We start from the raw sequence: 22,783 nt of genomic DNA on the forward strand, positions 1-22,783 counted from the left end.
ATGACTACCAGCGGTGCATAAGAGGACATACTGTGTTCAACTGATTCACGCTTGTGCTATGTGTTTCCATTTGCATTAGTTCTGTGGACCATGGTTGGTGTCTTGAGCTCGTTTGTCCACCCTCCGGCTCGCTGCCTGTTTGGACTCTTGCATGAAACTTTTCGTAACCTTTTACTTATTACATTGTTTCTTTCTTTACTGTTGAAACATCTAATCACTTAAACTGTATGAATCTTTGATCTTTAACTTCTGCTGATCTTTAACCCCTCATAGGTAAATGGAGGTGCAGGACAGGAGCCGCTCCCCATCCCGCAGGACCAGCCGGGTGGAGCAGGTGGTGGGACGATGGCTGAGACGGTCCCGAGACTTAGGCAGCAGGTCTCACTCTCTGAGCAGGTAATCCTATCTTTTGTCTATTTAAATTCATTAGTTAGATTCTCATGTTTACTTTTTATCTGTCTTATGATTTTGCAAGGGGCTTGTGGAAAGTCTAAATTAGTGATTCACCTATATTCTTTCATCCAGTAACAAATAATTTATGCAGTGATTTGCTACAGTCCACTGTATTATATCAGCGATCCAAATATGAAGTAGTTCAAAACAAAACTGCAAAAATGCAGAAACTGCAAAAATACAAATACTATATTAAGATGTAATTCTAAATTACCCTTCCAGAGATCGGGCTGCTGCGGATGGGAAGGCAGGAGAGTCCAGCGGCTCTGATCAGAGGAATTACCCTTTCCGCTTCAGTGTTCAGATCCAACGGGACCCAAACCTCCACTCTCATGGACTCACTCTTTCCTCCCAGACCCCCATCCTGGTGCAGGAGGTCACCCCAGGTAGGGCAATATTTATATATATATTTATGCAGCATCCATATAAAGAATAAGCAGAGACATTTCAAAGGTCTGCATACTTACTGTGTTTACACTGATTTGTTATTCTCATGCTGGAAATCTCAGGAGAAGAAAGAGTACCACTTTGTATCAGTGAGTTTACTTTTATAGCTGACGCTGCATATTTAGGGCCCAGGTATGTGTGTTCGGTACTTCTCTACCAACTCAGGCTTCTTCCCCCACAGAGATCACATTTTACCTGCCAAGAATCTGTATCCATTGCCAGCATTTGCAGTGTTTTGTCTGCTTTGTCAATGGCTCCTGCCCAAAAACACAGCACCTAAGATTCATTTAGTTCGGGTTGTAGCGCATCAGTCCAGGATTAGAGTGTGCCACCGTACTGAGGGGAGAGTAGCATCGGAGAAGAGACGCTGTGTCTTCATAGCCACAGTATAAATAAATTTATCATGGCGAGCACCTCAGGAAAACTGCAGGATCTTAAAATTATTGGTCCTCTACAGTGGGAGGAACCAGATGAGAATATATGTCTGCATACGTTGGAGGTGTACCGGCAGATATACACAAATCAAATGAGTTTAACGACAGATGTAATTTGGTTGTTGATTCAAGAAAGGAAATCATTTGAAAATGAATAATTTATGATCTCCTTTTATCTACCTCAGTACTAGTTTAAGCTTCCTAAATATTTTATCATTTTTGGTACTGAAATGTTAACTGTATCACACTGACAGCTTCTATCAGTTATGGAATAATGTAATCATTAAAAGGGTCTTTCAGGAACAGTATATATTCTCTTCCAATTTGTCCCAGGAATGCTGTTTTTATTTTGCATAAAATAACCCCTAAGCAAATGAAGTAGTGGAGCTGTGCCAGACTGCTGCAGGGCTCTGGCTAGTGTACAATACAAAATTGACAACAGTGAAACCTCCACAGGAGGCTGATACTGTTTGCTGATACTGCATACATGCACATTAAATTGCATTAACAGAGGAAACGTACTGTGGCTCTAATGTTCGTGTGTGTAAATCATCCTCAATATAATGAGCAGGCAAAGCACATTTGGAAGGACTGAAGGAAGATGGACTTTTTAGCCCATAATTGAAGCTCTCAGGAAGCACTTCCTTCCAGGATGTATACTGTCCCCAGCAAATAGATGCAGGAAGCAATAGATGGAGAAGGTTTGGAGTGTACACCACCAGCCAGAGGTGTGCCTAGGATGCAAGGGTGTGTCAGTGCTGCACTGTTTAAAAGGCCATAACCACAGAATGTATTTTTTGGCACATACTAATACATATCAATACAGATAAGCGTGATTCTCCATAAGCACAGGTTTAGTCATTTAACTCAACAAAATCCACATAAACCCAGCCACTAACACCTCTCTAATGGCATTTTAATAAAAACACAACACTGTGTGTTTTGTATTTTGTGACCAGTAAGTGAAAATGCATAATAAATCACAATACATTACATGAGGCATAATCAGTTAGCTCACATTTAGACACATTACTGTGAAGATGGCTCATTTCCCAACTAATGAAAGCAAGAGAATACATCCATGGACAAGCTATAGAGGATGATATTATTTTTACCAGTGCACTTTACATAATATTCTAAAAATAAAATTAAAGTAGATGGGAAACCTGAATATAAAAAATCCAGTGCAAGCTAAGAAACACAGTAAGTCCTGAAACTGCAAAATAATGACAATGATTATCATCATCACTGTCATTGATATTATTATTGGTAGTAGTTCTAATATATTTGTGTAGTGGAGTTTGTTGTTGAGGTGCAGAAGCCCAATGATCTGAACCCCCTGAGGTCCTGGGGCAGATTACCTCACTTTCTCCTGTCTGGCTCAAGTCTAGCGTTTCACCATCTGTTCCTGTCTGCCACACACACACACACACACACACCCACCCACACACACAGACACACACTGTTGCTCGTGTCTCTAGTGGCCCCACTGAGCCTTGGCTCAGTTCTCTCTGTCCCTGTGTCTCAGTCTGTGACACGTGCTGCAACATCTTGACAGCGAAATATGAATCCTTTTTCTTTTTCAGAAGCATCATTCAGACCTATCGGTGTCACCTGCCTCTGCCCATGGTCATTTTGAATGAAGCACCAAGTAAAGTTCTATGTGACCATTAAATAAATTACTGAACTAGACTGTTTCCTGATGTTATACAGAAAAAAATGGTGTGAAGTGCTGTATGGACTCAGTGATATTTATGATCATAATATATACATATAACTGCTTAATATTTTCTCCTTAACATGATAGAAATGTACAACATAATATTCAGCCTGTAAGCATACTGAACAGGAAAACCTTTGTGTAATACTGTGAAACTGAGCTTCACCAAATCTTCTTTGTGTTAGTGTCAGTTTATTACAGAAGTATTTTCCTTGACCAGAGCACAGTTAAAGACGTAGACTAAGGGACAGCGTAATCAACACATGTTGAGCATAAAAACAGCTTGTAAATATCCATTAGTGGCCATAGTTCTGTGGAACTGTGACGTACCAGACACATTTAAATGTCGATTGAGTGCTATATAGAAAGAAAGGAAAGAGAGATGTTATCAATAATGTTGACTGTTTGGATGCAAGAAGAGATAATAAAAGAAAGGTTGTGTTAAACAGCTGAGGAAGATGGCGGAAAGCTAAATGATGTGGAGAGATATACAGTCGTTTGATGTTTCCTAAATCAGAAGGACAATAATTAGATGGTCGGTCTTCCTGCGGTGGGACGGTTAGGTTTGAAGAGCAGTGTGAAAATTATGCAACGGTGTGAGATGAAAGGAAATCACTAGAATACAAGCTACTGGCTGTCATCGGCGCCAGTTGAACACCCTCAAGCATGACACCACAAGGACATTTTGTGTGTGCAGGTGGCCCTGCAGATGGTCGGCTCGTCCCCGGCGACCAGCTTGTGAAGATCAATAACGTCGCTGTCGATGACCTGACCCCAGAGCAAGCTGCTGAAATAATCAGGTCTGCACAGAAAGCTGAGTTCACAAACACACACACATACAGACATAGCTACTGATACACGTACATGTTCAAAATTAAACAATGTGTATCACATCTCACCTCCTCACCATCCTCGCCTTCTGTTTTTTCAGGGAGTGTCAAGATACATTGACTATGACCATCCTCAGAATAATGGTGGTAAGTCTGCTCTAGCGAATGCACATGTACACACACACACACTTAACAGAAACACATGTTAACACACAAAATTACTTTCAAGTGGATAATGGCTGCTCCTCTTGCATTAACACGCTAGATATACTTAATGTATCACTTGTTTCCTATTTTCATTAGGCTGTACAAACATGTACGGTACACATGGCTACGTACTATACATGTACAGTGACACGTCCTGAAACACTGTTGTCAACAAACCCATTAATCATTATATGAGTGAGTGATGTGTCAATGCTAACAACAATCCTGTCACCAAGGTCCCACCGATACATCAATGTTAATCATGACAACAGGAAACTCCCCCACAGACTCAGATCCTCCTCTGGAGACACACCTCATCACATTCATTACACGTGTGTGTGTGTGTCGTTGCCGTTTTCAGTCTCTGAAGAACTTGATTCAATTTTCATGCAGCTTGGAGAGAAGGAGCTTTCTGGCTGTTCTCTCAAGAAATCTCCTCACCTTATATCCCAACGCTCAGGTGTTAGTCAAGTATCATGTTTACAGTCTCTTTTAAAGTGCTTTTTCAACACAATGTCCCTTTGTGAACAACACACTGACTTGAGGCTCATCTTACTGCAGCTCACCATAAGCACGAGGATCACATCAAAATCACCAAATGAATACACTGACTTCCTGGATTTTTATTTCCCACAGTCAGACTGGATCCCTGAAGTTGATGTACATGTTTGCACTAAGGTGGAGGAAATCTGTAAATAAACAGCTGCTCCTCAGTGATTTTCATTGGCAGCTCTGCTGATATAAGCACCTTCACAGAGTGATTCATGACGCACAGCTCCTCCAAGAAATCATTATGGAGCTTAAAGCAACTGGCAGTATTTCTCAGGAAATATTAATCTCCGTCCTGCCTAATGGTGGTTACAAAACATCACAAGAGTTCAGAAGAATTTTATTATGACCAGACAGTGAGCTAAGAGCAGGACTATAATAAGTCCTTTAGTGCTTTATTTGACCAACTGTAAGTGGTTGTACAATAATGAAGACAGCAACCATGTTTATCTTTGCGACTGTGCTTGAGGCAACAGGCAAAATCTCATTCGTACTTAATAATAAAAAAATGTATTCCCATAATTTTAGTACAGATAATGCATTTTTAAAATTATATGGATGCATCTTTATGTGTCACATACCCACAGTATATGTTTACATGTATTTGCCTGTTTGTAAGCAAACCACAAATAGATTTTAACTACATCTTTTACCACTGATGGTATGTATGTACACAAAGGTCTATGGGGACTATCTCACCTTTGGAGTTAACCTAAAGTGTACATTAGAGGAACTGCAGTGTTTGGTACTTCAACTTCATGCCATCAACACCCTAAATAAAAAGTGTGTTTAGCTAAACTGTTGCTTGGATATAATGCTAAACAAAAGCCACAGACTGTGTGTACCTGCATCCCATTCAGTATTGAATAAAAAAACAACAACATTGTGTTGGCTTGTATTGGTCCCAGGGCCCAAAGTCATCATTCATCACACCAGAGAAGAGGGCTAAGCTCAGGTCCAACCCTGTGAAAGTCCACTTTGCTGAGGAGGTGGAAGTCAATGGACACTCTCAGGTGAGTCTGTGGGAGAGTTCAGCAAACTTTCAACTTTTGTCTTCTATATGCAGATTAGATTTATACTTGCTGATTTATTTATACTGAGAATGAGTCAGATAGCATTAACATGTGCAATCTGCGTATTCAGAGATAGATCATGTGTTAAAACCCAGTATAGATGGTGTCTGGTTTTGTTCACATATGTTTATAAGGACTTGCTCATGTCCATCCTGGATCAGACACACCATTGTCTAGTTTCATTACATGTTTACTTTGCGTCTCAACGTTAACTGTTTCAGTATGCTTAATTTATACACACACATGAAGGGTCTACATACAGTTACAAGACAAACTAAATCCAAATAAGCAGATCTGGATCTCCTCACAAAATATTGGTTGAGAAGTTTCTACAATCAAAAAAATCACAATAAATGCTAATTAAATAGAAGAATTAAACAGACAACTCAGTTTTTGATAGTCTGCATTCCCATGTTTCAGTGTTTTCCGAACAACTTCATGATCTTTTTTAAAGGTTCAATGTGGAGCTATTGAGCTGAAGTAACATGTGAGGTGCTTTGTTAGTGAATGAGTCCTCTTTTTGTTTGTCTCAGTGAGTGCACACTCAGTGAATAATGACAGGTGTACTTTAAAATGGGTTTTATTAGCTTTGCACTATAACAAGGAGTGGTGGTTTCTAATTGCTCTGTATTATTTCATACTGTGCACAGTTTTTTCTTTTATAAGCCAGTTCCAGCTTGTTAGAGTTTCCATCTTGCAAGCGGATGTGAAATTAGCTGGATGAGAAAAACCACAGGGGCCAGAGCACCCATTACTGATCACAGAGAAGACACAGATCGATATCTGCCCCATCCTCCAGTCCTAATGTCTGTGATTACAGAACAATAAGCATAAGATTATGAGGAAGGTAGAGAGAGGTAAAAAAGAAACTGAGAGAGAAAAAAGAGTGATGAGGGGAGGCAGAGTAGAAAGCGGCTATGACAAGGGAGGGGTTGTGAACATTTTCAGAGATCTTCACAGTATCAATACAGGAAAACCCTTTCTGAAGTCATAAGAGAACAGAGATGAGGCGTGGAAAGATGACTCACCACAGTGAACAAGCTCCTCAGACAGAAACGGGTCATGAGCAGAAAATGGGAGAGGAAGCTACTCTCCTATTTATATTATAAGATACACAACATAATATTTTTAACTGTTAATCTATCTCTAAAGTGTTTTATTTTTGTGAAGAAGCCAAAATACAGCAATAAAAATGCAACAGCTCTGTCGTATTTCTTCTTCCCAGGCTGTTAATTATTAACACATTTTGATTTGACACCTCCCTTGACCCCTGACCTCTTGTTTGCGTCACAGGGGAACTCGCTGCTCTTCCTGCCTAACGTGCTAAAGGTGTATCTGGAGAACGGGCAGACCAAGGCCTTCAAATTTGAGCCCAACACCACGGTCAAGGTACCATGAAATTGATGCCCAAACCTAACTTACAGTTTCAGATGTGAGCCTGGTTACATAATCCAGATATTGGATAGACTTTACACCAATCAGTCATAACATATGACATATAATATATAATATTTCCTGCCTTGAGAGGTGGGGCCTCCATGGATCTGACTTGTTTGTCCAGCACATCCCACAGATGCTGGATTGGATTGAGATCTGGGGAATTTGGAGGCCAAGTCAACACCTTGAACTCCTCAAACCATTCTTGAACCGTTGTTGCTTTGTGGCAGAGAGTATTATCCTGCTGAAAGAGGCCACTGACATCAGGGAATACAGTTTGTACAATATTTAGGTAGGTGGTATGTCTCCCAGCAGAACATTGCCCAAAGCATCACAGTGCCTCTGCTTAGCATGCCACATCCAAAGCGCTGCACACACATTCAGTCATCCACGTGATGTCAAACAAAACATGACTCATCAGACCAGGGCACCTTCTTCCATTGCTCCTCGATCCAGTTCTCATGCTCATGTGTCCGTTTGTCAGTGTAATCCACTGACAAACGGTGGATTACAGTGTTATTCATTTCACCTGTCAGTGGTCATAATGTTATGGCTGATTGGTGTATTGTCGAATTTAAAAGATGCAACTGGGTGATTCATTAACTCCCTTATGTGTTATCTCGCGTTTAATTATGCCTTAGTTCCCTGTATTTTGCCAACTAGACAAACTCCAAACCTCAGCTCAGCAAAAATGTAAATATTGTCTCTGAAGATGTCATTTTCTTTGCAGGACATTGTGATGACACTGAAGGAAAAGCTTTCTCTGAGCAACATCGAGCACTTCTCCCTGGTGCTGGAGCAACAGCACAGCATCAGCAAACTGCTGCTGCTACATGATGAGGAGAGGATACAGCAGGTAAACACAGACACATGCAGTCTCCTCAAACGTGGTGGGTTTAATCACAGCTTTTACTTAAATGTGGGTGTGAAGTAAAGTGTGCACGTGTGTGTGTGTTTTCAGGTGGTCCAGAAAAAGGAGGCCCATGACTACAGATGTCTGTTCCGTGTTTGTTTCATGCCCAAAAATCTCCAGATGCTGCTGCAGGAGGACCCCACCGCCTTCGAGTACCTCTACCTGCAGGTAGACTGATGAACCCGCAGGCCACCAGGCAGTGTTACTGCTTTTACGTTTCTTGTATTAAAAAAGAGTGTAATCCACTGATTTGTGGTCGCTGCACACTCTGCAGCAACGTCAACAGAAAAAGAGGCTTCCTCAGTTTAAAGAGGGATTCAGAAGTTTTAATCAAATCAATAAGCAAAGTGTTGTAACACTTCCAACAGCCCGGCTATTGCTGCAGTTGACACATTTCCCCATGACGTAAATCAGCAGATTGTTATGTCAGCTTGTTTGGAAGTGTGCACTTTTTCATTAAATCTCTCAGGTAGACGTTTGAAGTATTTTAAATATATATATGAGAATACTGTCAATCAACCAGGCCACAGTGTAACAAAGGTAACTGGATTTTCCCTAAAGACATTCATTCAAGTGTCTTCTTCAAGTCTAAGTGTCTGATGGAGAGTTTTGGTTTTTTGAAACATCTGTTGGTATCTGTGAAGGCTCTCAGTCATCCAGGTCATGGTATATCCAAACACATCTGTAGGTGTTACCCATCAGAACCTGTCTGGTCATGAGAGTTTTGGATGGATAACACCTACAGATGTTTCTGCAAGTCCAGTTGCCTTTCTGTTCTGATAAACCTGGTTCTCCACAAGTAGTGGTAATCTAACGACCCTAAACCTAAACATGCTTCTATTTGGTGGACTGTTATATGAGTTTTACTTTTAAGCACTAAGTTACTTCAGGTATTTTTCTCAGCTCAGCAGCAATAAAGTAAATGCTGCTGAATCTGCCTTTTTTCACAGTTTGTTCTGTTTAATTCTCTGTGTGTGTGTGTCTGCGTGTGTGTTATGATAGGGTGTGAATGATGTGCTGCAGGAGCGCTTTGCAGTAGAGATGCGGTGTAACACGGCCTTGCGACTCGCTGCGCTGCACATTCAGGAGAGACTGGCGAGCTGTGGACAATCACCCAAGACCAACCTGAAGATGATCACGTGAGACACATAAATACACATTGTTAATCTTTTCTGTAATCTACCACAGTTGAACCACAGACTGTATAGAAGAGAAGGTTGAACATTTTGTTTTTTTTGGAGTCTCCCTGGCCAAATCTGATCCTGTCCTCCAATAAAACCAAAGTTAAGATAGCTATAGAGATATAGTCTGACTTTCTTTTTTGTTAACAATGAATATGGATGTGAGCCAACTGCAGTAAACACAGAATTTTATCCCTAGTTAAAAGCCCAGAGCAAAGTGAGGATCCCTGCTGGCCCCTATCGTCTTAGAGGCATATTAATAAAGACGGAGATCCAATAATGGTTTATAAGATTTAATGCTGTATAATTAATTTACACAGGACATCATTTTGTGTTTCTGCTCTGTTCTTGCACTTACAAACCTCATCAGAATGAATGAGTGTGTTTACACTAGTCTTTGAATAAGTTGTTATGTTGTTAGGCCTGGTGGAATTAAATAAATACAACCACACAGATGCAGCGCTCCAGATGATTTGAGGTTTATTGCTGTACATATCCTGGCTGTAGACATGAAATATTGTTTAATATATATAAACAGACAACAAGCAATTACTGTCTATATTTTATACGGGGCAGCCGTGGCCTACTGGTTAGCGCTTTGGGCTTGTGACCGGAGGGTTGCCGGTTCGAACCCCGACCGGTAGAAAGCTGCTGAAGTTCCCTTGAGCAAGGCACCTAACCCCTCACTGCTCCCCGAGCGCCGCTGTAGCATGGTAGCTCACTGCTCCGGGTTAGTGTGTGCTTCACCTCACTGTGTGCTTTGTGTGTGTTCACTAATTCACTAATTCACGGTTGCAGAGACCAAATTCCTTGTATACACAAGTATACTTGGCCGACAGACACTTAATTCTAATTCTAATTCTATACATACTAATTGTCCTGATCATTACACTGAACATGTCACTTTTTGTGTGGAGTTTGCATGTTCTCCGTGTGCCTGCATGGGTTTTATGTGAGTGCACCGGCTTCCTCCCACTGTCCTAAGACATGCTTGTTAGGTTTATTGGTGATTCTAAATTGGCCGTAGATGTGAATGTGAATGTGAACGGTTGATTCTGTGTTAGCTCCATAATGTGCAGAACATACTACTTGGAGCAACACTGCTTCAACACTGATGTTAAGATTCTTACTGTGCAAGCCTGTCTTACTGAAAACAATAAATAAAACAATAAGAAATAAACAAGGTGCAGAAGAAATTAGTTAAATTAAAAACATAAAACTGTTGTCCTTGATTTCACACTCCTGTAGCGTCTCCGAGACGGCAGGTGTGTGGTGTCCTTGGTGATGTTGTGGGCTCTCCTGATAACCCTGGTTGTGTAAAGGTTGTGGAAGGTGGAAACGCTACTCCAGAAATGTATTGTGCAGTTTTTTATCACATGTTGGAGAGCCTTCCTATCCTGACCAGTGCTGTTTCCAAAACACACTGTGACTGTACTCCTGTAAACTTCGCTCTCATCAAGTACAGTCTTATAATTATATTAATATTTCTTCAGGAGCTGCTGAGTGTTATGAAACCAGGTGCGTTATTTGCTGATTTAGGAGTTTGAAGGTTCTCACCCTCTCCACCTCTTATGGTTCTTTTTACTTTTTTAGCCATCAGTCATAGTAGCTGTGCACTTTGTCTGGATGAATGAGGTCTGCTCATTCATCACACAGAGCAGGTCAGTTAAATAGGTGGTCTATCAGGATGGCCAGGATGCATTGTGTGTTCACACTACTAAAGGAATCTGGTCTCAAGCAGATACCAGGGCTGATCAGAGCCAAAGTTAAACAAGTCTTACATTAAAACAGCAGGCCTGTAGCACTGTTGTAGTAGGTGGTTTTATATTAACTTTACTGTGCTGTTCATTCACATATTGATGCATCCTAAGATCAGTTTCAGCTCTCTAATAGACTTGTGTCTGTGTTTGCTCCAGGAAGACCTGGGGCATAGAGAACTTTGTGTCATCCACCTTGCTGAGGAACATGCGAGAGAAAGACCTGAGGAAGGCCATCAGCTACCACATGAAGAAGAGTCAATCACAGCACAATCCCAAGCAGAAGGGCCTGCCGGTTGATCAGGCACGGATCAACTATCTGGAGGAGCTGAGCGATCTCAAGTCATTTGGAGGGAAATCCTTTGGCGCCACCATGATGGTAGCATTTTGATCTGTATTTTTATTGTCATTATATTGTGCAATATGCAGTACAAAAGGTGCAAATATGTCTGACAGCAGAAGTACTTGAAACAACGGGTCATCCGGTATGTCAACATACAGTGAATAAAAGGAGTTCACAATAGTAGTCCTCCAGTGACTATGTATGACTAAAGAAGGTGTAGGGCCATGTTGATTAGTCTGACAGCTTGAGGGAAGAAGCTGTTTTGGTTGGGTATGAATGAATTGTCCTGTAACAAACACCCAAGGGAGGTAATGCAGAGTGGTGGTGGCCTCCGCGTGTTTTGGGTCTCGGATGATGTTTAAGGCCATGCCCTAAATAGGGAAGCTGCAGGAAGCTGGGTCCCAACAATTTGCTCAGGAGAGGTCTTCAGTGATGAGATTTGTATATTATTTGTTGTAATGTGGGTGATTATAGTTCTCTCTTCTTCTTCTACATTTTCACCCCTTCCCGTCTGTCCGACCTCTCCATTTAGCTCCAGGACAGGGAGTCAATGGTGACTCTGTTGGTGGGGGCACGCTACGGGGTGAGTCAGGTTGTCAACCACAAGCTGAGCATCCTGTCCACCCTCACAGAGTTTACCAGCATCACACGCATCGAGCTGCTGCCTGAATCAGACAAGGTCAGCCTGGTGAAAATATACCTGCAGGACATCAAGGTGAGACTGGAGAATACACACGTGTGACTAGGTGGGTCAAGTTAAGTTGTAGAATAGTTCACCTCTTAGTCGGTAGTCACACCTGGGATTTGTGAAGGCCCAGACACACCACACCGACATCAAAGAATTACCAGCAGCAAAGGCTGACAGTGACATCCCCTCACATCGCCCGTGTCTGGACTAAAAACGTTGCACTTGAACGCAGCACAAATAGCCAGCCGATTTAAAATAACTTTTAAATCAATAGTTGGTAGCGGCCTATATTTGTCATTCAAAAGGGAAAAACCAGAAGAAACCAGAGGAGCTACTACAAGCTATGAAACCGTCAAACAGAGCCTCTCCTGTTTATTCATTCTGGATGATCATGTTGTTGAGATAATATTTGAATGTTCAGATAAGGGAAAGATAAAAAATGAGAGGAGCCTTTTGTGTTTTATTTTTTGACTGTGTTGTTTTGTTTATTTTTTTTTTCACTTCTGTTTTTCTTCCCGGGCTCTGGTTTGCTTATCAAAGTGACGTCTCTCACTGACGCGCTCCGCCACCGATTCACCACGCTGCAATGGCTGAAAAGGCGCAGTCAGAGGTCCAACTATTGGCAATAAAGCTAGCACCTCACACACACTTACCAGATGCCTATGATCAGCAAAGAGAGCTGGGATTTGTGGTCACAGCCCTTAGATGACTTTTGTGTCTTTAAAATCTCGCTTGGCAAGCTGCTGACTGCCAGACCTCATAGATCTAATTACCATCAAACTTAACTTGACCCACCTTTGTAGCAGCGTGTATATTGGATAAGGATAAATTATCACTAAATTCTTTATACAATGTGCATACGTCAGCATGCAGCTATATGTTAAGTGCTTTTCCTTTGTCTCTTTCCCTGTCTCTTTTCACACCATCTTGTCTCCTGTCTCCTGCACAAAGCCCATCACATTACTTTTGGAGTCAGTTGCTGCTAAGGATATGTCCTGCCTAATAGCTGGATACTGTCGAGTGTTTGTTGACCCCAACCTCAACATCTTTCCCTGGATCGAAGGCTCCAAGAAACACAGAGTCTCTGCTGAGGAAGGTAAAAAAAAAAAAAACATGTACATACTGTATATGTATGTATATATATGTATATATGTATAAAAATTACACATGCAGTGCACCTCTCTGTTCAAATAATAAACGTTGTCTTGTTTTATTGTTCACAGGTTATGTGTCCCGATGTGCGAGTGACTCAGACGACTCTTCGGACTTGGACATGGAACCGCTGGTCCACCTGGTGTCTCATGACGAGAAACCGTGTCCTCGTTTGAGATCATCATCAGACCCCGATGGAAGAAAAAGAAAAACCAGAGACAGAAGGGGAAACAAAGACGGCAAAGAAAAGGGGGATAAAAAACTAAAAGAAGAAAAGGATGCTGACACTGAAAAGTCTCCAGTAGATAAGAACAGAGAGGGTAAGAATGAAGAGACAGTAAGACATCAGGACGCTGGCCAAATACAAATCAAGGTAACTCACAATGACTCGGAGGGACAAGCGGGACAAGAAGTTCAAGCAGCCGAGGAGCAGCCGTCTGTATCTGAAGCATCGGATTCTTGTCAGACTGACTCTCGTGTCATCACTAGCCCTTCCAGTGACTCTCTTGACGCCCTGGAGGAAGATGACTTGGTTTCATGTTCCTCTTCCTCCATTCATCTGAATACTTCCTCGCGCTCCTTTCAGCTTCACCCGTACTCTCACCGGCATGTTCAGTCTCACCTCCTCATCCCTCCACCGGCTCACTGTCACCCCCTCGTCAACTTCACAAACCTCGACAGAGAAGGGGGCTCCTGCAGGAGGTCGGGTGATGGAGCAGATCCCCAACTCCTCCAAAACTGTTCAGATAACCTCTGCTCCGATGACAACTCCCTGTGCTTTGCTGACCTCTCCCGTCTTGTTGACTTCCTGCCAAGCCCCCCTGAGGCCAGTGAGGAAGACGATGATGAAGAAGATGAGTTAAGAAGGAGAAGAAAGATGTTGAAAGAAATGGAGGAGGAGATGAGCAGAGAAGGTGAAGCAGAAAGCAGGGAAGGTGTTTTAAAGGATCATCCACTATCCCATTCCCCATCCTCCACCTCCCACATAGACTTTGTGTTTAACTTTGACCAAAGTGACGCTCGCTGTTACTACAACCTCTGCTCCAACATCACCCCGGACAGCGCTCGCAGTCTTTCCCACCCTCAGCATCATAACGAGGAAGAAGAGTGGTTGGAGATGGAAGAGGATGAGAGTAAGGCTGACGACACGGACCCGATCCCCATCCTCCATCCGCCACCTGGCTTCGGAGACAGCAGCTCTGACGAGGAGTTCTTTGACGCCAGGGACCGCTTCACTTCACCTGAAGACCCGAGCTCCGGGGCCGTGCCAAGAGGTGATTTAGCTATCACCCTAAGGCTGATGACGAGATTTTTCTGTCATTTTTAAGCTCTTTCAATTTCTGATCCAAAAATTAAGCTTGCTTTTGCTGCCATCTAGTGGCTGAAGAATTTAATCTGTAAAAGCAATACAACATTGTATTACTGAACAGTTATATACTATTAGTAATTATAGCTTAGTGCAGCCATGCTCTACTGCAAGGAAAGATGAGACATTTCATCTGTAACACTGAATTGCTCAAAGATATTGATCATTCCAAGTGGAACGTAAGAACTGTTTTAACCGTAAACGTTTTTTTACCGTACTTGAGTATTTCAAGTAAAGTACAAACCAGTTTATTAAACTGAGTTCAGCAGATTTACTTTTTGTAAAAAAATAAGTAAATAAATAAATAAATAAAGTAAAAACAAAAAACTAAAAAAAAAACACATGCTCAGGAATTATTTGGACTTTTTTGTCCATTAGTTGTGCCTGTGTAGTACTGCTACTGTATTTGCTATATGAACACAGAGAGGTGAAGCAGTCACTGCTGTGGGTAATGCTTCATTGCTACAGCATAGTAGGTGAAATGCTTGTATTTCATAAACCTTTCAACTGACTGTTAGATTAAATACTAATTTATAAAATCCCAGTTGCTTTAATAACAATTGCTATGTCAACCTGGATATGACCCTCAGAGCAAACAGTGAATTAACAAACTATTCTCTTTCTAGTTCCTGCTTGTATGCACTGTGTGTATAGCACATCACAATCAGAATCAGAATGCCTTTATTGTCCTTGTGCGCAGTGCAACAAGAGCTTGAAGTCATCTGCTATGTGGTTTTGTGTAAGAAAAAGAAGGAAGACAGTATAAAAACACAAAAAAAATGTGTTAATATTCTGAAACATCAGAGTCAACAGTGTTGATTGTGACATACACTGGCTGATGCGTTTTTACTGTCTTACAGATATTTCTGTGGTGGATGCAAACAAAGATGGAAATGCAGAAGTAGACAGAAAAGGGGGAGATGAGGAAGGAGGAGCCAGAGAAACATTATTCCAGCTCAGAAAAAGATCCCGGAAGAGACGATCCTTCATGGAAACTGATTACACTGCCAGGGTGTCGTATCCAGAACCTGATCCAAAATCTAAGCAGGACCGGGCCTCCAACAGGATTAATCAACACCTTTTGTCAGAAGCCAGTGACGTCCAGATACTCAGTTCAGATCCTGAACCTTCAGAGCAAACACAAAACCCCAGTCCTACCGTCTCCTCACTCACTCACTCTGAGGGGGAACCGGCTCAACTCGAGTCAAAACCCATCCTGACAAAGCTCTGCTCACGTGGACCAGGTTTTGGGTCTTGTGAACAGACAAGAGTCTTAAAATCCCCCTCCAGAACCAGGAAGCAGGACATGGAGATGGAACCTGACGCAATGGAGTCTAAATCAGTCACAGATCTGGTGAAGGCAGCGTCTCCTACCATCACCGTTGTTCGCTGCCGGGTGGATCCAGACGGGAAGGAGAGTGCTGATCGGAGAGGTGACGGAAAGGAGGAAGGGGAAGCACAGGAGGAGATGAGTGAGGGAAAAAAGAAGGAAGAGAAGGATGAGTCAACAGTTGTGGCAGGAAATGGGCCATTCACTACTCATATGTTTTTGCCAGAGGAGAAAGGGAAGAAGGAAGAGGAGAAGGAAGAGGAGAAGGAAGAGGAAGTAAGAGAATACTCATCCAGTTTAAAGAAACCACTCACAGGTGCTGAAAAATTACCAGAAGACAACGCACTGAATACATGTTTAACAGAAGAGAGTGAAAAGGGCAGCAATGGCCTTTTATTATCCAATTTGACTGACCCAGAGATAAACTCATATGAAGAAAATGAAGAATATATGCTTGAAAGTCTGCTTGAAAAATCAAGCCCTCCATCATATTCACCACCACCTCCTCCACCTTCAACCCCTCTACCTCCAGTGCCAGTTCTTCACAAGTCCCCAGATTTGGTAAAGGAGGAAGGGTACAGTGAAAACATGGCAACCTCAAACAAAATGTTAGATTTTGAAGAACGTAGTACATCCCTCGTCACAGAGACGAGTAATCACACCAACAAAGTCACAGTACAAGTTACAACCAGCTCTACTGTGACTAGCGATGATGTTACAGACAGCACCAATTCAGATAATGTTTTTGATGATGATGATGATGATGATGAAGTGAGTAATTCCTTAAATGTAGGCCAAGGTGATAAGAGAGTCAACAGGACTGTAGCTACAACATACAGCAGCAGTACCTCAGCTGCAGGTAAAGCGAGTGCGCCACCAAACAGTATTAAGTCTCTTCCCATCTCTGAAGCTCATACAAGAATTCCTTCTGTCAACTCTGACTATACTCGTACTATAAACTCTATCACAGCGAAGCTTGGGGCTGCGACAAGCGCCATGTCTCCTACTTTTAATTCAGGTGCTATAAGTGAGGTCACACTTCAAAATACTTCAAATCCAAATGTAGATAAACCCAGAAGTGATTCCAACATGCCGCGTGCTGAAGCGGAAGAAAGTCCTAGCTTGGCAAAGGCTAACGTGGCTACAGTCCACAATCTCTCCAGAGAGCCTCCTTCTCCAACTCATTTCCTTTTCCAGACCTGTTCCCCAAGTTTCATGGGTCGATTATCTGCCTCAACGCTTCGGGGAAAAATACAAAAGTTGCCTCTATATTTGTCACGCTCCCAAGAAACTCTCAATCAAGCTGGGGTTGGGAATGTAGCCCAGAGTCCTGCTGAGGACAACACTTGTGACAACACGGCGATCACCATCAAAGTAACGGACGTTAATGACGTCACACAAACTATTGACTTAGAAGTGGGCACAGCAGCTGAATCAGTGGAGTCGGACGATTCAGACACAACAGTCACAGGATCAGAGGTGGACGGGGAAATTATTACGGAAGTAACGTCAGCAAAGAGTCTTAATTCAGAACCAGAGATGAAGGAAGTAAGTTCTCACATGCCTGTCCAGTGTGAGCCCAAACCCCAACATCTAAATCAGCCTCTGTTTTCTGGACCTAACGAGAACACACCAGGACCAGTAACAGAGCCTCCTGTCTCCATAGCGAGCCTCCTCCAAAGAGAGAGCACAAGTTTAAAGATAGACACTCCTGGTCCTATAAAAGATGCTCCAGAACCAAACATCAAGGTCACTACTTCAGCTGTAGACATTCCAGGTTATAAAATAAGCCATCCGTCATCTTCCAGTCCCCCTCTGCTAGTGGTGACCACACAGAACTTAAATGGGCCAGGAATTCCTTTTCACGGAGAGCCACTGAAATTAAGAAGGACAAGTAGCGACAGGCCTTTAATGAATCTTTGTAGGCCTTCAGAGCAGAATCCAGACTCATCAAACACGGCAGCCTCAGGCTGCAGAGTTTTTAGCATCTGTGAGGATCCATCGCAGACAAAGGTCCCTGCCGATGTGGGGTCTACTCCACCTTTGAAGTCTGAGTTTAGCTGTGGTTCTGTACTATCATCTGGATGTGAGTCAGTCATAGAGGGGGTACAGGTTCCACTGGATGCTTGTGGTTGCCCAGCGGTTTATACCAACTGTTTCAGCGGGGGGGACAGCTTTGATGAAGAGCTGACAGTCTACGAGTTCTCCTGCCGCACACAGAGCGGTGGTGTAACCCAGACTTCTGGAGCAGGTCTTCCTCTCATCACCACTTCCCCTGTTCCCTCCTTTCTATCCACCTCTTCCACCCACTCCCCCTCTTTTCCACGCTCCATCATTTTCTCCTCCTCTACCTCTGAGCTTAATCCTCTCCTCTCACCGCTCTCGGACACGTCTGATTGTTTCATGTCTCAAACGCACAAGGATACCATCAGTCAGCTGGGTCAGCAGCGCTACCCAGAACCTCCCACTGGTTTCCAGGTCCTCCGGGTAGACGTGGACCAGCTCCTTTCTATTCTGGAAAGTAGCAGTGCTGACCGATCTGTAGCAGGTTACGGAGGGCGCCACCCAAGGGATACCTGCCCTGCCCACTTTACAGAAAACAAGAGGGTGCTCCAGATAGAGGCGCGGCGGCTGATGTCCGGCTGCCAGAAGGTGGTGGGGATTGGACAGAGCCCAGAGGAAATGCTCCACTCCCTGGCGGACAGTTTCCGGACCCTGGTGGAACTGGCAGGTATATGCCTCTGGTTCTCTGGTTGTGACAGGTGCGACCGGAGGAACGCGGAGGCGGTCGCAGGTCTGGCAGATGTGGCCCGGTCATTCAGGGACTTCTGTCTGGCAGCAGAGCGTGCCAGCAGCAAACGCACCTGCCAGGACCTGAGCACCAAGCTCCTCGCCAAACAGTGCACAGCGCTCACCGCCTCCGTCTTCTGCCTCACTCAGCTGTTCCGCACCCTCACTGCACTATGAGCGGCCCACGGCCTCTGGTGGCTTTGAAGTGAACCTTAAGCAACCTGTGGTGTGTAATTCCACATTATGAGGTCACCACTGAGCCCACAGCCGCTGTAGATGTGGACAGAGTGTGACCTGGAACAATCAGCACGTTTAGAGCCGGCATTAAAGCTTGAAGTGGGAGTTCAATGAAAGCTCACAAAAACTCTCAACATCATAGAGCCAGTTTGCACTTTTTTGTGTGGTTTACATGGCAGAGATCTCTGAGGTGCATGGTTTGACTATATGCTGCACATTTACTGTAGGCCACAAACCAGACTGTCAGCCAACAACCAGACTGTAGAGTGGTGCAGGCTTCAAAAAGCAGAATCTGCTTGATTTCCAGTATTGAGGAACTGATGTACTTGAATGTATTCAATGTTACCTGTTCTGTTTAGTTATTTATTAATTTATTTTAATTTATGAGGTACTACAGTGTCTCTGACTGAGCAAGGAATGTCAAGGAAGGAATTTGGAAATGTTTACAGGTGTAGCTTGATACAGAGGCGTTTACACACACACACAAGCACATACACAATACACAGAGTAAATCTGTCTTTGATTCCTCCATTCGTACTCTGGCCTTCTCTTCAACTGATGTTTCCTCTGATCCTCTGCAGTTTACTGATGCTCACATACTGTATTGTAACATTCTCTCTTGAGGTGAATGTTACCGTTTACAAAACCAAAAAAAAAAAACTAGCGTGAGAAGTGATTTGATCAAATCAAGCCTGAAGCTGTTTGCCATTTTATAAAGCTAGTAGTGGAATGCTGACGTATGCGCATTATATGATTTTATGAGACAACAGTCTGTGTGAGGACTGTCCCTTACACGTCCAGTTTGTCATTTTGCACAGACATTTGGTAACATTTATGGCGACATACATTTGCGAGCTATTCTCCTCCACCCGCAGTTAAAAGACTGAACATTAGAGTGCATGGTGATAGTGCTGTTAACTTCTTTTTGTTTTTGTTTTATTTACTGTCTGCTGAGGATCTCCAGCCTATAGGGGAGACTTATCAATAGATATTCATGGTGTGTTGCATAGTTTCATGAGACTTTCACAAGTTTCAGACATTGTTTTCAAGATCATAAGAATCCGCACACCTCTGTTTGAACTCTAGGGGTAGTCAGTAAAGGCTGACGTAGACTAACCTGCCCCTTACACTAAGTGCATTATTACTACTGATTTCCCAGTGTGACCACAAATCGTAGTAAACCAGTGACAGAATTCGGCCACAGATTGCCCAAACACTGCAGGATCACATTACGAGCTTCTCCAGCCTTTGTTTGACACATCCATCAAACTGATCCAGTCATTTGTCGAAAGCTTTCTTGTCAGAGTCACAAAATCATGTAAACACTGATTTGCATAAAGCTGTTATTGTGGATAAGCTGTTGTATCGCAGCATTTTCACTTGGAATGTTTCTTAAACTAAAAAGGTTCGATGCACACTGGACCTGCATGTTCACTGGAGGAACAGTTATCAGAAGTAATTTCACTACTTCAGGACTGGGGACACAATATACTGTAAACAGTGTTTCTAGTTACAGTGGCAGTTGAAACACTCGTATTGTTCACTTGTACCGTTTCGTTCCATTTGGTTGCAACAGAATATCATTTCCTGTATTTTATTCCTGATCTGCAGCAAAGAAGAAAGGATTTTACCCTGATCTCCGTGTGGAAACTGCCCCAAAGAAATGATGGAAAACCTTCTCTTTAAATCATCTGACCTGTGCTCACAAAGCATGCTGTAATAAGCCATGAAATACATCGTTGTTTCATCAGGGATTTTATCTGTGAATGACTGAATGATGATGTCTGCTCTTGCTTTGTAATGCGCAACTCCCACCATTAAAAACAATGTTAAGATCTTCTTTTCATGATTCTTTCAACAGTGTTTATCTGTTAATTTAAAGGCTGTGTTATAAGTAACTGTTTTTCAGTTTTACATAGATGTTTCCTTTACTCATCTTTCAAAACATCTGTCTTAAATGTGGAAGTGTGTCCCTTGTCCTTCGAGTGTAGGCAGACAGCGGAGTCCAGATCTGTAGAGCTGGCTCCCCTGTGTTGAGACATGTCTTTGTAAATAGGTTGTTATGTTTTCCCAATGTTTCCCAATGAAGTCTGTACATTCCTCACTGCACTCAACTGTAGGCTATACACTGCATTACGCTGATTTTGTCTTCTTTGCAGTGAACAAGTTTCAGTTCTGCATCTCTTCTGATTGCTGCATTAATGGCTTTAACCACTAGAGGGCAGACACATAAAAACCAAACAACATTTTGCATTTGTTGTGTGCTTAAACTCAACTTTCAGGGTGTTCTCAGACAAAAACATGCAATTCTATAGACCTTGAGACAACTGCTTCACTGAGATTTTACAGCTTTGAGTCTAGAAACTTGCTGACTTGGCTGCCTCTGTGCCTTCAAGGAGATGCGTGATCTCCAACATATGATCTCAGTACTGTACTATTAGTAATTATACTAATAGTAAACCTAGTAAACTCTTTTCTTTTGCGTGGACTTGATCATGATGTTTGCCACTGCCACTAAAGTGTGCACAGCACTCTCTGACGTTTCTGTACAGAGAAGTGGTGCACATAAGAAAATATATTTAGAGTCGCATAACTTCTCAGCTCAGCATGTAAGTGACTTTTTATGTTTATTTGGATTTACAACATAATGAGATACTAGTTCTGTTTTTGTTTCATGAAATCCCCCTTCGTGAGTGAAGGTTCTGGGCCTGATGATTTCACATAAATACATCAAATGGTTATGTTTATGTCATTATATGTGAAGCTCTTCGTGCCTGCCCTGCTGGTGAGTTTGGTGCATTTGGTTTTCCCTCAGGATCTTGTAGAAGGAACAGATTTCAAAGGTGTTTTTGTATTGCTTTGGCTGTCACTGCTCTCCGACACACATGATCACATATTTGCACCATTCTTAATATATTTACCTTCCCTCTTGGGTCTACTTTTATGCTCCAGCTGCAACTAAAGCGTCTTCAGAACCAGGTGCCCCCTCTTATTGCCTGGCTGCTAATGTGAAATCAAATAACAGACAAATTGATAAATCAATATTGTGTCCTTCAGCTCTTAAGTACGGAGAACTTTATGGCCTCGGGTTAGTGGAGCAACTGCAAATGGCTTCAACGTAATTATCAAATGCATCTTCCTCTCTCGTCCGGAAGTGGGCATCATGTTTTTCTATCATCATGGTGTTGAGTCGAAGACCAGTTATGATTTGAATACCATTAAATGTTTAACTCAGTAAAAACACAGATCTTATCACTGATCATATTCACATTTAGTCATGTGTTAACAGGACATTTTTAACAAGGCAACACAAGATAATTTAACATAAAATAAGTTAAGCTTTATTGTCAGTCAAAACAGTTAAAAACATAACAGATAAATACATACACTTGTGTCACAGGTTATCGCTTAAATACATTGCACATGTTGGATATTATGGGTGATGTTACACATGTAGTTAGTATTTCACCTATTAATCAGAAGCTGAGGGAAGCTAGTGCTCATATGGCAGTAGAGTGCCCCGACAGCCCATGGATAAAAGCTTTATTCAGTCTGTTTGTTGTGGTTTTGAAGTTCCTGTATTTCCTTTCAGGAGGCAGCAGACTGAGCAAGGTGGTCTCCTGGGTCTGAAGTCAATATTCAGATCTTTTCATTTTTTTTGCACACAACACAAGCCACTGGACTTGTTTGGTTTCTTGAAGACATTTCACCACTCATCCAAGTGGTTTCTTCAGTTCTAAAAGACTGGTGGGGAGTCTTTTACCATCTAGTTATGTGAGTTTCAGGTGGGCACCACCCACAGATGTTCCTAATAAAAACCTAACCTTCTCACCTGTCTTTTAGAACTGAAGAAGACACTCGGAGGAAAAGATTCAA

At 42.5% G+C, this 22,783-nt stretch overlaps 1 protein-coding gene across 1 annotated transcript; it reads left to right on the forward strand.

The window, feature by feature from the left end:
- Window positions 1-277: 277 nt before the first annotated feature.
- Window positions 278-20,717, forward strand: frmpd1a (FERM and PDZ domain containing 1a; the record flags this gene model as incomplete). The annotated part of the gene is made up of 14 exons (XM_084562028.1): window positions 278-396; window positions 676-839; window positions 3,752-3,854; window positions 3,986-4,031; window positions 5,549-5,653; window positions 7,007-7,102; window positions 7,881-8,006; window positions 8,112-8,231; window positions 9,066-9,202; window positions 11,161-11,380; window positions 11,877-12,059; window positions 12,984-13,128; window positions 13,256-14,458; window positions 15,411-20,717. 14 exons carry the CDS (start codon window positions 278-280, stop codon window positions 18,845-18,847), a joined length of 6,204 nt encoding a protein of 2,067 aa, XP_084418154.1. The 3' UTR covers window positions 18,848-20,717.
- Window positions 20,718-22,783: the final 2,066 nt, after the last annotated feature.

This window comes from Chelon labrosus (assembly GCF_963514085.1).
Source record: "Chelon labrosus genome assembly, chromosome: 2".
Classification (NCBI taxonomy): domain Eukaryota; kingdom Metazoa; phylum Chordata; class Actinopteri; order Mugiliformes; family Mugilidae; genus Chelon; species Chelon labrosus.